Source organism: Saccopteryx bilineata, chromosome 1 (assembly GCF_036850765.1).
Source record: "Saccopteryx bilineata isolate mSacBil1 chromosome 1, mSacBil1_pri_phased_curated, whole genome shotgun sequence".
In the NCBI taxonomy this organism is placed as follows: Eukaryota; Metazoa; Chordata; class Mammalia; order Chiroptera; family Emballonuridae; genus Saccopteryx; species Saccopteryx bilineata.
Window position 1 is genome coordinate 352,604,007 of NC_089490.1, and position 15,734 is coordinate 352,619,740.

Consider the following 15,734-nt stretch of genomic DNA (forward strand, 5'->3'; position numbering starts at 1 on the left):
GGCGATCTTTGAGCCAACCCTTCAGTCTCTGGGGGAATCGGCCGGAGACTACTTCCGGGGCGTTACCAAAAAGCGTAAGGGAAGTGGAGGGGAGGCGTGTGCGTTCCCGTGTTGGGATGGAGCAGGAGCAGCAGCAGCAGCAGCAGCTGAGAAACGTGAGTAGCCGCCAAAAGTGGCTTCAGGGTCTTACATTCAGCTTGCGTACCAGTCTGCAGGGCGGGAGCCCCAAGAGCCAGGGATCCAAGGGCTGGGGACTTTGGGCTGTAGTGCGCCGTCCACGGGAAGTTCAAGGCGGCGCGGCCTTGGGCTGAGGTGTGGGTACCTTTATCGCTGAGTTCTTGGTCTCCTTTTCTCTTCCAGTTGCGGGACTTCCTGTTGGTCTACAATCGGATGACGGAACTCTGCTTCCATCGCTGCGTGCCCAGCCTGCACCACCGAGCTCTGGATGCGGAGGAGGTGGGGAACCGAGTAGGGACTTACTCTTCGTCCTCAGAGTTACCCGTAGACTACTTTCCTCATCTCCCCACTTCCCTTCCCTTCCGAGGTCTTTCCATGACCCTCGCCCCTAAGGTGGGGATGCGAAGAAAGGAGACGGACCTGACAGGCCACCTATGGCCTCTACCTCCACTCTGTCTTCCTTCCAGGAGGCCTGTCTGCACAGCTGTGCTGGAAAGCTGATCCATTCCAACCACCGCCTCATGGCCGCTTACGTGCAGCTCATGCCTGCCCTGGTACAGCGCCGCATCGCAGACTACGAAGCTGCGTCAGCTGTGCCAGATGTTGCTGCTGAACAGTCTGGAAACTCACCATCAGGCAGCTAGCCACCCCTAACCCCAGAAAGGGGGGTACTGGATGGATCCTGACATTGAAGGAGCCAGTGGACCTTGGGCTGAGTGGAGCCTGTATATAGAGAGTGAGGGGTTACCTGAGAACTGGGTACTGTTGCTCCTTTTTCTGGAGCTAATAAACTAGCTTTTATTCTGTTTGGTTTATGTTCTGGGCTGGGAAGTTTGGCCCACTTTATCGGCACTATTCTTTATTCTGTAGTGTATATCTGCTGGCTTCAACCCTAGCAGCAGAGAAATTGCCTTCTATATGTAGGAGGAAAACCTCAGCATTCATTCCCAGGCACTTGGTTAAAGCAAGGTCTGTGGGTACAATTAAAAATATATATTTTTTTAATTTATTGATTTTAGTGAGAGAGGGAGGGAGGGAGGGAGGGAGAGACAGGATCATCGATCTGTTCCTGTATGTGCCCTGTCCCGGGATAGAACCAGCGACTTTTATGTATTGGGACGATGCTGTAACCAACTCAACTGTCTGGCCAGGGCTTGTGGGTACAATTTTAAAGTTGGTGATAGCAACAGGAAGGTGGTTCTTGGCCAGATGACAAAGAAAATAGGATCTCTGTCTAGCTGTCATTAACTTAAATCTGTCTGATTTTAATGGCTCACTTGTGAACCAGGTGTGCATTCATTCATAACTGTTTTGTGTGTGTGTGTGTAGGGGTGGACTATGTCTTAAAAGAAGGAATTCTGCTAGATTTAGGGAAAGGAGGAAATATCTAAGGACAACAGATGAAGAAATCACAGGGTTTTTAGGACTACCTCCTTATAAGTCTTAACTCTAGAACAGATGAATGAAAGGTGTAAGAATTCTGGGATGTTCTGAAACTTTAACCATTTCCGCAAGTTGATACCTTTTTACTGTTTTCTGTCTTCCTAAATGAGCATTAAAACCTTTAAGCAAAGAGGTGCTTGTCTTCAGGGGCACTCAGGAGAAAATTGAGGGGGCTGTATTCTGCAGTGTGGTCAGACTTGAGAGAAAGAAACCTAAGGGAGAAGTAGATGGTGGTTATGAAACAAGGGATAAAGGAAAATCTTAGGGACCTCTTTCAGTTACCTTAATGTCTCACTATTTATAATCTCCTAATTTCACCCTCTGCCCTACTCTACCGATTCTGTGATTTTTTTTTTTTTTAACATTAATTTAAGGGCAGAGGGAGATAGAGACAGAAACATCAGTCTGTTCCTATATGTTCCCTGACCAGAGATTAAACATTACAAACTGTGTGTCTGGGACAATACTCGAACCAACCGAGCTTTCTGACCAGGGCTATTCTGTGATTTCTAATTCCAGCCTCTCCATTTTTTTTTTTTAATTGCTTCCCCTTGTGGAATTTACTTCTGCATTCAGTAGTGTTAATAATGACCTTTCATTCCATCACTGCAGTTTCTTGCTGTTCTTGTGTCCTTTTTGTATCATTCCATCTGTTTAATCTTGTCTGTTCCTCCATTCAGACTGCTAAGAGAAAAACACAGCTGTGTAATGAATGCCACTAAATAAATAGTTAAAGATCCCAACCTCAACTATGCCCTTATTACCAACAAGCACCCCTTTTTGGGCTCTTGGTCTTGTTTACTGTTCTTAATCACTATGGCAGTTATTTACACCTTCACTGTCTCCTTAATCCCCCACCTCACCCTCAACCATTCCCTATGAGGTGACCATGTTTCATTTTTTATAGAGAAAATAGAAGCTCTTAGACATTGTTTTCCACAGTAATAAAAATAACTTCTTATAACTATCCACAAAGCACACAGTTTTCTCCCTTGTACAGAGCAGGAGGTTGAAATCTCTAATAACATCCTGTATTAAAATACATATCTGGCTTTAACATCCATGTTCATTTTACTATACCAGGCTATCTCTCAAAATAATCTGTTGAGCCCCTACTTTGTATAGGTTCTGATGTTGGTGTATGGCATGCTTTATCTTAGTTAATCTTTATGACAAAACTACTAAACAGATCAGGAAGCAGGAATTCAGAAGCACAGTTTATACAGTCATCTGTTGAGAAACGTGACTCCAGTTACTGTTTTTGCCTTTTTAGCTCCTGTCTCTTGAACAAATCTTGATTAGAAAGCTTTAGTAGGAAGTAAAAGTTGCTGACCAGGAACTTCCTTTCCAAGTGGCTTCATGTCTACCCAACTAAGTTCTTAATGTGGAAAGTATAAATGCAGGTAAAACAGCTTGTGAACTTCCTAACTTCCAGAGACAAAAATGGGGACCCTGGATGTTGGGCTGCTGGTGGAAGGATTTCCCCACATCAACATTTGTGGGTATCCTTGTGATAAACTTCCATGTAATTAAATTTCAAGATGATTGTGAATTATCTGTTTCCATGTTATGCAATTAGAAATTACTGGAGAAGGGCTAGGAGCATAGAAGTTCCTTGAACTTCCAAAGCTTCTGTTTGCTAACTTATCTGCACCAAACCTGGCCCCAGGCATGGAAAAACAAATGTCCCTCAGTGTGACCCATCAATTAGTCCCTTTCTTAAATTTCCAATCTCTTCTGTTCTTTTCTGTCAATACTTAGAAGAAACTAATTTCTACCATCCATCTTCCATCATTGCCAAAATTTCTCTCAGGTCTTGCCATCAAGTGATAACCACTGGCAGAATGAGCATGTGATGTTTTAAGCTCAAGAAGAATAAATGTTGACAGAACTTTATCCTGCCTGACCTGTGGTGGTGCAATGGGTAAAGCATCAACCTGAACTGCTGATGGCCCGGGTTCAAAATCCCGGGCTTGCCTGGTCAAGACATATATGGGAACTGATGCTTCCTGCTTCTTCCCCACTTCTCTCTCACTCCTCTCTTTCTCTAATAAATAAAGTTAAGAAATAACTATATCTTTTTTTTTTTTAGGTTTTTTATTTCTTGATTTTTCAGAGATTGGGCAGAGAAAGAGGAGGGCAGTGGTGGGGAGGGAGCGGGAAGCATATGTACCTTGACCAGGCAAGCCTGGGATTTTGAACCAGCGACCTCAGTGTTCCAGGTCACCACTTGATCCACTGTGCCACCCCAATTTCAGAGAACTTTATCTGTTAACCATATTAAAGACAGGATTAGTGTTCTGGTCATTCTGGCTTCAGAACATAACTTGCCCACTCCTTTGCAAGTTTGAGTTTCTTTTTTTTTGAGGCTCTTCAAGTATACTACCCTCTCATTATTTGTCCTTAGTAACTGCCACTCTTCTACCTTTATTTAAATAGTTAGCCCTTGGTCTTCCTATCTACTCATTGATACTTTTTATACAGACACTTCATTCAGTATTTTGGTCTCTTAGTCCTTTGACACAATCTCCAATGATTTACACTCTCTTGGGCATCCACTCCCTTAGTTATATACCAGCCATTGTCTTTGCTACAAACTGCTCTATCTTTAAAACATCTGTTCACTGACCGTATTCCTTCCACTTTATTGAACTGTTACTCTACTGTCATTCTTTGATTTCACTGGAGCAGTCAGGCCATTGCTCCCACCTTCTCTCCATTAACACCTTCCTGTCTTTTAGATCCCTATCCAGTTTAAATTCTAGTGATTCTCTGAATAGGCTGCCTTTTCTTTCCTCTCATCTGTTTTTGGATGCTGAAATAAAATGAAAACATTGTCTGTGCCTGCATTTGAACAGCTAAAGGCCACCCAAGGAAATCACTATAAAGCAGATTTATATCACTATGAATCCATGGTTACCAACTTCAAATGGAGTTTGAGCCCTTATAATCCCACTGGATTTTTCCAGTCATCTTTCCTGCTTGCTACAAATGAGAATTTGAAACCAATATTCCTAGGCTTCTTATTAGTCCCTTTCCCCCATACCACCATTCTCTTCACTTTCTGTAGATACTTATTTCTTCAAAGCTAAAGTAGAAGCTCTCAGTTGAGAACTCCCACATCTGGTCACCCACCTACATCTGCAGCATTCTTTAGTCTAAATAGGGTAAGCATTCCTCTTAAGGCCAGTGTCTATTTCTGTGCGCTGAATCCTAGTCCTTTCGTCTTTGTGAATCTCTCTTTCCCACTTTCCTAATTTGCTTTTCCTGTTAGAAAAACAAACCACTCTGCCCTGGCCGGATAGCTCAGTTGGTTGGAACATTGTTCTAAAGCGCAGAGGTTGCTGGTTTAATTCCTGGTCAAGGCACATTCAGGAACAGATTGATAGTCATCTCTCTCCCTCCCTCTCTCACTAAAATCAATAAATAAAAATTAAGAGAAATTAAAAAAAAGGAAAACAGACAACTCTATCTCATTTCCCCTTCATCTACAATCCTATTTTTTCCACTTTATATTAAAAACAGTTGGATACTTGGGCCCTTTCCATCCCATTCCCCAACCCAGTCTGTTTTGAACTCTACATTTATTCTATTGAAATGGTTCTTACTGAGGTCACACTGGGTCACCAAGTGGCTGTATTTCTAAGTCCAGTGGTTATTTCTCAGTCTTCAGCTTCTCTTCTCAGTTGCATCTGGTGGTAGTAGTTTCTCATCAACAGTCTTCCACTGGCATCTGCGGTTCCACTTGCATGCTTTTAATATATACTACCTCTTTGGCTGCAGCTCTTAGTCTCTTGTAGGCTCAAATACTTTCAGCCTTTAAATATAAATGTTTCTCTAGGTCCTATTCTTTCTCAGTCTTTTTTTTTTTTCAGAGACAGAGAGAGGGATAGATAGTGACAGACATACAGGAATGGAGAGAGATGAGAAGCATCAATCATCAGTTTTTCGTTGCGACACCTTAGTTGTTCATTGATTGCTTTCTCATATGTGCCTTGACCGTGGGCCTTCAGCAGACTGAGTAACCCCTTGCTTGAGCCAGCGACCTTGGGTCCAAGTTGATGAGCTTTGCTCAAACCAGATGAGCCCGCAGTCAAGCTGGCGACCTTGGGGTCTCGAACCTGGGTCTTCCACATCCCAGTCCAACACTCTATCCACTGCACCACCGCCTGGTCAGGCTTTTGTATTTTTCTGAAGTAAGAAGTGGGGGTTGGCAGGCAGACTCCCGCATGTACCCAAACAGGATCCACCTGGTATGCCCATCAGGGGGCAATGCTTGGCCCATCTGGGGCGTTGCTCCACTGCAACTGGAGCCATTCTAGTGCCTGAGGCAGAGGCCATGGAGCCATCCTCAGCACTGGGGCCAACTTTGCTCTCATGGAGCCTTGGCTGTGGGAGGGGAAGAGAGAGAGAGAGAGAAAGGAGAGGGGGAGGGGGGAGAAGCAGATGGGCGCTTCTGTGTGCCCTGGCTGGGACTCGAACCTGGGAGTTCCACAAGCTGGGCCAGCGCTCTATCACTGAGCCAACCAGCCAGGGCCAGGTTTTTTGATTCCTCAAACCTGTTGTACACCTCCATCTCTAGGCCTTTGTAGCTGCTGTTTTGTGGCGTATGATGCTTTCCCTCTACCAACTGAACTACTCATTTTTGTGTGCTTAGTTCAAATACTCTTTCCAGACTCCAGTTTCCACCATTCCTCATGTTTTGGGCATGAAGCACTACTAACAGTTGGTCATGAGGTCAGAGTCCATGTCTGTATTGTTCACCATTGTATTCTTATCACAGTGCCCGGCATATTATATGTGCTTGATAAATATTTGTTGAATGAACATCCTTCAGTCTCCTCCCAGCTGACTCTACTATTCATATAACCAAAGGAAGACTTTATTAGAAGAAACAGAGATGAATCTGCTGGTTTTTTCCATGACACTATTACTTACATAATTTACTCATTCTGTTTATTATTTATTATTTATGTCCTTCACTAGAATGTAAGTTCCATAAATCAATTTTTGTCAATATCATTTTGTACACAGATGTAACCACCTAAAATAGTGTCCAACACAGTTGATACTCAATAAATATTTGTTGGGTACATGAAGGCAAGAGAGAATAGTTAGAGCAAAGGTCTAGAGCTTGGCTTCAGAGACAGAAGGAACAGCTCTTATTGGTAACATGATGGAGGAGTGGATGAAGGCAGATCTAAGTTTTTTATTTGGTATTGGGAGACTGAGAGAGTTCCTTTTAAATGGCATGTGTGATGGTTAAGTTTTATGTGTCCACTTGGCTAGGTTACAGTATCCAGCTATTTAATCAAACACGTGGGTATTGATGTGAAAGTATTTTATAGATGTGGTTAATATCTTCACATCAGTTAGTTGATAAGGATAACTTAAAGAAGTTATCCTTGCCTGATCTGTGGTGGCACAGTGGATAAAGTGTCGACCTGGAACACTGAGGTAGCTGGTTCATAACCCCGAGCTTGCCTGATCATGGCACATATGGGAGTTGATGCTTCCTGCTCCCCCCCCCTTCTCTCTTTCTCCTCTCTAAAATGAATAAATAAAAGTTACAAAAAAAGTTATCCTTAATAAAGTGACTGCTGCCTGGACCTGTGGTAGTGCAGTGGATGACGTGTCGACCTGGAATGCTGAGGTTGCTGGTTCGAAGCCCAGGCTTGCCCAGTCAAGGCACATATGAGAAACAACTACTATGAGTTGATGCTTCCCACTCCTCCCCCCACCCCCTTTCTCTTTATCCTCTCTCTAAAATCAGTAAATAAAATATTAAAAAAATAATAATGTGGGTGGGTTTCATCCCATATATTGTGGCCTTAAGAGCAAAAACATTTCCCTGAGAAAAAATTCTGCCTCAAGACCGAAACATTAACTTCTGCCTGAGTTTATAGCATGCTGACCTACCCTACAGGTTTTGGATTTGTCACCCCCAAAAAATTGTTTGAGCCAATTCCTTAAAATAAATATCTTTATGTATATCTACCTATGTCCTATTGATTCTGTTTCTCTGGAGAACTCTGATTGATACAGCATTTATTATTTTTTTCATAGGAAGTGAAGTTATCAGAATAAAGTAGAAGAAAATGGAAGATGAGAAAGTGCAGGAGGTTTGAAATAGTATTTGAACAGAATGGAAGAGTGAACTGACAAGAAACAATGAGATTTTTAGGCAGTGATGAGGGCTCAGAGGTTTCTAAACAGAATACCCGTCTGTCCTTGTTTGTCTGGAAAACCATTGTTTTAAGGCCTTAAAATTTAAGGCCTTCTGTGACTCTGACTTTTCTTTGTCCTTTCCAGGAAGGGTTACCATGCCTTATGTATGCTGTCATTGAATCCTATTACAGCTTGTTTATCATTGTGTCAACAGCACTTTGTGCCATGAACAACAACAGAACACGTCAATTATATCAAGTGCTTATTATCCACCAGGCTTTATTCTGAGCATTTTTATATACATACATTAACTTGTTTAATCCTCACAACAACCCTACAAGGTACTTTTTTGCAAAAACAAACAAAAAAAACAAATGAAACAGGCAGGTAAAATATCTCAATGTCTAATAAGTAGTGGACTCAGGTGTTCCATCCAGGCAGTCTGCTTTGAATCTATCCTCTTTCTCACTAATGAAGATTGCTATACATTTTTGCATCTGTTTCACAAATATTTTCTAATCACCTATCCTGGTACCTGGCACAGGGGCTGGGGAGAGCAGAGAGCAATCAGAATCTGCCATGGAGCTTATATTTTAGTCTGGGAAACAGAGTAAGCAATGAAATATTTTATTTTAAAAAAATTTTATTTTCATGAGAAAAGAGAGAGAAGGGGAGAGGGGAGAAACAGGAAGCATCAACTCCCATTATGTGCCTTGACTAGGCAAGCCCTGGGTTTCAAACCAGCAACCTCAGCATTCCAGGTCGACACTTTATGCACTGCTCCACCACAGGTCAGGCTAAATAAATATTTATATGAGATGGTATTAAGTGCTATGAACAAAAAGAAGGAAAAGGAAGGTGGGAAGAGTGTTGCTGTTTAATATTAGGTGGTCACAAAAGAACTCATTAATAAGTTCTCTAAGCAGCCTGACCTGTGGTGGCGCAATGGATAAAGCAGAGGTTGGGAAACTTTTTGGCTGAGAGAGCCATGAACACCACATATTTTAAAACAGGGGTCCCCAAACTACGGCCCGCGGGCCGTATGCGGCCCTCTGAGGCCATTTATCCGGCCCCTGCCGCACTTCCAGAAGGGGCACCTCTTTCATTGGTGGTCAGTGAGAGGAGCACATTGACCATCTCATTAGCCAAAGGCAGGCCCATAGTTCCCATTGAAATACTGGTCAGTTTGATTTAAATTACTTGTTCTTTATTTTAAATATTGTATTCCCATTTTGTTTTTTTTACTTTAAAATAAGATATGTGCAGTGTGCATAGGGATTTGTTCATAGTTTTTTTTTTATAGTCCGGCCCTCCAACGGTCTGAGGGACAGTGAACTGGCCCCCTGTGTAAAAAGTTTGGGGACCCCTGTTTTAAAATGTAATTCCGTGACAGCCATACAACAACCCATGTACGTTAAGCATTATCCAATAAAAATTTGGTGTTGTTCCGGAGGACAGCTGTGATTGGCTCCAGCCACTTGCAACCATGAACCTGAGCGGTAGGAGATGAATGGATTTATATTTATATAAAACATACATGAGAATGTTTTATATTTTTAATGTTATTATTATTTTTTATTAGAGATTTGTCTTGGAGCCAGATGCAGCCATCCAAAGAGCCACATCTGGCTCGCGAGCCATAGGTTCCCGACCCCTGGGATAAAGTGTTCACCTGGAATACTAAGGTTACTACTGGTTTGAAACCCTGGGCTTGCCTGGTCAAGGCACATATGGGAGTTGATGCTTCCTGCTCCCCTGCCCTCTTCTCTCTAAAATGAATAAATAAAATCTTAAAGGGTCACTGGATGCCCTGAAAAAGGCAAATTGTAGAGTCAAGGGTAGAAGCAGAGAGACCAGTTAAAAAAACTATGGAATAATCCAGTAAGAGGTGATAGTGGTTTAGACCAGGGTATTTTCAACCTTTTTATACTTGGAGAGAGGTAAAAATAGGAGAATTATTTCATGGACTTCTAAGACAGAAATCACTCTGAACATAAGTGAATTCAACTAAGATCATTGGGTCTATAATTTTCATACAACATCAGGGTGGATAACTCTTTTGCGGACCTGCACAAAATTACAGGTTGACTGGATGGCAGACAGGTAGTTGAAAAACACTGGCTTAGACCAAGGTTGTAACACTTAAAGTGGCGAGTAGTTGGATTCTGGATATATTTTGAAGCTATAGCCAACAGAATTTGCTAAAAATAAGACATGGAAGGTGGTGATGGAGGGAGAGAAGTCAAAGGTAACTCCAAGATTTTGATCTGAGCAATTGGAAAAATGGACTTGCCATTTACCGAGATGGGGAAGACATTGATGAAGGTTTCTTTGGTGGTGGGGGGGCAGTTAGGAGTCTTACGTTTTTAAGTTTCAGGTACTCATCAGATATCCAAATGGAAACAAACAATTGGATATGCAAACCTAGATATCCGAGCCCAGGTGGGAGGGACTATCAAATGCCGAATTACTGTTTTTGTTGTAATCATTCAGGCCGACTCCCCCCCCTCCCGGTTTTGCGATTCTTCTGATCAAGGATTTTGTCTTATTAGGGGTTTGTGGAGGTGAGATGGGTTAGGTGGGTATGTGGGAGCTGGCGGGGGGTGGGGGTGGAGTGGTCTCCGTGACGGGTCGTTGGTGCCTGGCGCTAGCGTAGTCGCTCCTTGGCTCAGTGGATAAACAGGCACAAAGATCACAACCTGCCCACGATGCCCTCAGGATCGCTACTTCTAATCAACCGTATCGTTCCTTTTCAGCCCCAGCCAGGCTGACCCGGTATTCCCAAGGCAAGCGAGCAGCCAGCTTGTTCAGCGGGACCCTGCTCCCTCTCCAAGCTCCCGGCCCCTCCCCTTTATGGCTTCTCAGCGCTCCGAGCGTCAGCGCCGAGCTTCACGGGAGGGATCTAGTAACCGTTTTAACAGCTGAGAGGGGCTGCGGGTGAGCCCATAGCTCGGGTCCGCTTCTCCTCCACCCGGTGGGACTACTCCCACTCTTACCGCTGCACCCGCCGAAGGTCCGCTCCTCCCACGCCCCCAAGGATCGAGCTCTCCTCCTGCTGCCAGCCCCGCCCGCCCCTTGCTGACCAAGTAGTCCTCTGTGCCGCTCTAGCTTTCTGTCCTCAACAGCCCCTTCAGCCCACGGCAGGCGGGACCTGGGCTGGGCTTGCCTCTGCGTGAGGACCTGTTCCTCCAATTCAGAAGATCGCCAGGCTCCACTCCCAGTGAGGGTTCCTCACTACTGTTACCGAGGTTCTCAGGGAGCTTTTTCTGTGTGTGTATCAGTTTGCCTCTGTAAGTGCTCACACGGGTGTCTCTGCAAGTCTCTCTGCTGTGAGTGGCTGTGAGTAGAGTGAGTCTGTGCTTAGGACCCAAGTCTAAGTTCATCCATTTCCCCAACAGGCACTCCCTTGATGAAACCTCACCGACAGACCTGTCTCTCTTCCCTTCCTTTGCCTGCTGCACCCCTTAGGCCAGGTGAGGGAGACAGTGTCCTGGATGGTGGGAAATCATGCAGGGGTCTACGGCCGTACCACCCTGAAGGCGCCCAATCTCGTCTAATCATGCAGGGAGGGACCCCACTTCTGTTCCTGGTGGGCTTCTTACCAGAGCCTTTGGGGAGATTGTAGGTAGGGTTGAGGGTTCCAAGAACGGCCCTCTGCTGGTCTGGCTCTGCCCTGAAGCTCCGGTTTCCCTGTCCTAAGTCCCTCCCTTCTTTCCCCCAACCCTGTTGACCCTGACTGTCCCTTGACCAGAGCCTAAGACCTCTTTCTCTTGTTCCTTTCTTGGCTGGGCCAACCAGGTGAGGCCCATCAGCCAGGAGCCTGGAACTGGCAGTCAGAACCTGAGCAGTGGGCAAAGTCGGTTCGCCAGCAGCTGAATGCCCAGCTGCTCTTGGTCTCAGAGACGAGGGTAGGCTCATCTCCTAAAGAGGCATCATCTGATGCCCTTAAGTCTCGGCACTGCCAGAGGATACAGAGGAAGTCCCTGAAGGCACTGGGGTTCCTGGTAGCTGAGCTCCGAACCCTGTTCTCAGCTGTGCTGCAGGACGGCAGCCCTGCCGCTTGGCACTTCCTGCATGCAGTGCTGCGTCTGCTGCCTCCATATCGTGCGCTGCTCATCGGCCACCTTGATTTACTGCCCTTCCTGGAGAAACTGTACCACTGGGCACCCTGGGTCCAATCCCAGCTCCATCTGGACCTGCTAGATGCCATAGACCAGGCTTTCCCCCCAGACACCTCTTTGTTAGAGAGTGCCTCCCATGTTGACTGCTGTCTTCAGAAGCACAGGTTTCATCATGGGCCCTTATGCCCTTTTGTGCAGTCCCAGAGGGGTGGGCAGAAAGGAGAGCAGGAGTTGGCCACATGGCTGCGACCACTGACTCTGCCTGAGCTGCAGCACAGCCTGGGTATTGTTGGTGCCGAGGTGGCTCTGAAAGAGGCCCAGTGGCAAGATGGCCTTAGCCTCCTGCCCTTGGCACTGGCAACGGACATCCCTGTACAGTATGAAAGCAGTGGAGCTGACAGCACAGAGGAGAAGCCTGTTGGAAGAAGGAAAACTAAGTAAGTGAGGGACCCAGTGTGGGGCTTTGAGCGGAGGAGGGAGGAAAGCCAGCTTATGGATGCCTCCTGCATCATTTGGATTTCTAAAGCCAGCTCTCTGTTGATTTTATAGATTAGCCTAACTGCAAGCCAAGCTAGTTTGAGGCTGTTTCTCTCTTCCTTTTTGTCTGCAAAATAAGCCCAGTAGTCTTAGTGTTAATAATCCCCATAGGGAAATGCAGAAATTCATGAAAATCAAAAGTCAGCTATAAGGAAGTCAAAGCTTCAGAAGACAGCTTGAGTCTTCTCAAGATGGTGCTGGAAGCCTCCTTGGGTCTTTGTCTTTCTTTTAAAAAATTTATGTATTCCCAAGGTCGCCGGCTTGAGTGCGGACTCATCCAGCTTGAGTGCGGGATCGCTGGCTTGAGCATGGTTTCGTTAACATGACCCCATGGTCACTGACTTGAGCCCAAAGGTCGCTGGCTTGAGCAAGGGGTCACTGGCTCAGTTGGAGCTCCCCAGTCAAGGCACATATGAGAAAACAATCAATGAACAGCTAAGGCACTGCAACAAAGAATTGATGCTTCTCATCTCTCTTCCTTCCTGCCTGTCTGTCCCTCTTTCTGCCTCTATCTCTCTCTCTCTCAAAAAAAATCATAAATTTATGTATAGGTGCCTGACCAGGCAGTGGCACAGTGGATAGAGCATTGACCTGGGACACTGAGGACCCACGTTCAAAACCCCAAGGTCACTGGCTTGAGCGTGAGCTCATCTGGCTTGAGAGTGAGATCACCAGCTTGAATGCTGGGTCTCGGCTTAAGAGTGTGATCATAGATAAACATGACCACATGGTCACTGGCTTCAGCCCAAACGTTGTTGGCTTGAAGTTCAAGGTCACTGGCTTGAGCCTAAAGTCACTGGCTTGAGCAAGAGGTCACTGGCTCGGCTGGAGTCCCCCTGGTCAAGGCACATATGAGAAAGCAATCAATGAACAACTAAAGCCACAATGACAAGTTGATGCTTCTCATCTCTCTTCCTTTCTGTCTGCCCCTGTCTGTCTCTCACTAAATTAAAAAAAGAATTGATGTATTGGTTTTAGAGAGAGAAAGACAGACATTGATTTGTTGTTCCATTTATTTATGCATCCATTGTATGCATTGATTGATTGATTCTTGTATGTGCCCTGACCAAGGATCAAACCCACAACCTTGGCTTATTGGGTAGATGCTCTAACCAATTGAGCTACCTGCCCAGGGCTCCTTAGTTCTTTTTCTCACCTATTTATAATCCCTGAGCCTTGCCTCTGGGCTAACCTAATGCTGGGTGCTGGGTGCTGGATGCTGAGTACAGGTCTTTTCTTCAGGATGTTCCTATGTGCTTGTCTGAGGGCCTTCCCATTTATGTTAATGTGAGCTCAGCCAGTTCCAAGGCAGCTTAGAGTTGCCAGCACTGCCAGACGGAACTTTCATTTTGATCCTTCCAGGGTCTTCATCTTGCCTTGCTAGTGTGGGTATCCTGGCCCCTTTAGTGATGACACCCCCCTAGCCCCAATCTGGTTTTCATTGTTTTCTTTAGGATTTCAGAATGTCAACAGAGATGTCTTCTGAGAGTTCTCTTTAACTCTAGTCCTGAAATTCCTCCCTGATCTCTGGGTTGATTTTCTAAGTGCTTTGTAGCTTGTTTGTGACACATTCACTATCTGTGAAGAAGGGTAGTTTTACCTGTAATCAAGCTTGACCTTGTCAGTTTTTTGATCTAAGTTAATGGCTGGGTCAAGTTTACACTGAAGCCTTAGAATTCTAATAGTAGACAGGCAGGCTCCTGGGGGACCTGATGGTAGGTGGGAAGTGCCAACAGTTTATGCCTTCAATAATCCTAGCTGAGTGCCTGACCTGTGGTGGCGCAGTGGATAAAGCGTCGACCTGGAATGCTGAGGTCGCCGGTTCAAAACCCTGGGATTACCTGGTCAAGGCACATATGGGAGTTGATGCTTCCTGCTCCTCCCCTCCTCTCTCACTTTCTCTCCTCTTTAAAATGAATAAATAAAGTCTTAAAATAATAATAATAATAATAATAATAATAATCCCAGCTGATTTCCTTTTACACTGTGCCCTGAATATAAGTTTTCTTTCCTGGGGGAACTTAACTGAAGTGAAAATGGGCTAAGATGTTGGGAAAAAGTCAAGTTTTCTCTGCCCTCTCTTTGGACCTGGTGGTAAACTTCTGAGGCCTAGCTAATGTGGCTTCATTTGCATGTTTTCCAGAACTGGTCTTCCAGGCATTTATTCATTCAATAAGTATTATTGGATGCTAATTCATATCAGGAACTGCTAGATGCTGAAATGCAGAAGTGAATAAAACAGACTCAAGCACTTCCATGGGTTTTGCAGTTCAGTTAGGGAGATAGATGTTAAATAAGGTGATACAAGAAACAGATAATCACAAACTGTGCTAAGCACTATAAAATCAAGAACACTATCTTTCCTTTGGTTGCTCCTTTGGGGTGTGTGTGTGTGTGTGTGTGTGTTGTGCGCGCACACACGTGTGTGCAGTTAGGGGAAAGCACATCAGAAGAATTTGGGTTTAGGTTAGAGTTAAAATATTTTGCAGGTTAGGAGGTGGAATAAAAGGAGAGTTTTAAGGAGGAGGGAGCAATCAGTGTTGGCAAATGCTGCTGAGGCAAGTAAGAAAATTCTGTAAAATGTTCACTGAACTTAGCAACAAGGAGGTGGTTGGTGAGAGCCGTCTCAGTGGAGTTGTGTGAGGAGAAAGCCAGGTTGTAGTGCATTCAGAAATGAAGGGGTGATGAAGTGGAAATTGCATTTGACTCTTCTTTCATGAAGCATGGCTTAAAAGGGAGAGAGATAATAAGACAGCAGATTGAAAGAGTAATGGTCTGGGTAAGACTATAAAAAAGGATGGAGAGATGTTCATAGCCCTTAAGATAGTGCTTGAGAGTGGGTGTTCAATAAATATATATTTAGCAAATGAATAAATATAGGCTAATGGTAAGGAGAATAGATTGGAAATTCTTTGTGGAGAGGGATCCAGACTACAAATGGAGGGAATAGCCTTGTTGAGAAGAAAGTACACTCCTTCCTCTCAAATTGGGGGACAGGATTAGGATGGGAGTATCTACAGGTAAATATGTGGGAAGGCAGATGAATGTGAGGGAGTTCATGGCTGAGAGCCTCAGTTTTCTCTGGGCAGAGAAGTGAGGAGCTGGAGGCTTGGGAGGTTTGGGCATGGGGGTGCTGGTGGAGGTCTGCATAGCAGCTGAAGACCTGCACTAATTAATCAGAGCAGAATGAGCCCACAGTTGAGACTGGACATCAGAAACCTGGAAAGGAGCCAATATTCTTGGTTCTGTGATCTTCTGAACCTATTTAGATCACATAGGACTTTAATT

General features: G+C 44.8%; 2 protein-coding genes across 2 annotated transcripts in view; both read left to right on the plus strand.

The window, feature by feature from the left end:
- The first annotated feature begins 23 nt into the window (after positions 1-23).
- Positions 24-983, plus strand: TIMM10B (translocase of inner mitochondrial membrane 10B). Its single transcript, XM_066250831.1, has 3 exons — positions 24-155; positions 361-456; positions 645-983. Exons 1-3 carry the CDS (start codon positions 117-119, stop codon positions 819-821), a joined length of 312 nt encoding a protein of 103 aa, XP_066106928.1. The 5' UTR covers positions 24-116; the 3' UTR covers positions 822-983.
- Positions 984-9,274: 8,291 nt separating this feature from the next.
- DNHD1 (dynein heavy chain domain 1) overlaps positions 9,275-15,734 on the plus strand; it is a 96,859-nt gene continuing 90,399 nt past the window's right edge. Inside the window, 2 exon segments of the mRNA XM_066252796.1 lie at positions 9,275-9,287; positions 11,587-12,346. Coding sequence (XP_066108893.1) covers positions 9,275-9,287; positions 11,587-12,346 — 773 coding nt within the window.

What these genes read in the sequence shown, in the direction of transcription:
- TIMM10B (XM_066250831.1), top strand. Translation starts at nt 117, where the DNA reads ATGGAGCAGGAGCAGCAGCAGCAGCAGCAGCTGAGAAAC. An exon ending in AGCAGCAGCAGCTGAGAAAC is followed by an intron (nt 156 to 360) that starts GTGAGTAGCCGC and finishes TTTCTCTTCCAG; the next exon opens with TTGCGGGACTTCCTGTTGGT. An exon ending in GAGCTCTGGATGCGGAGGAG is followed by an intron (nt 457 to 644) that starts GTGGGGAACCGA and finishes TCTTCCTTCCAG; the next exon opens with GAGGCCTGTCTGCACAGCTG.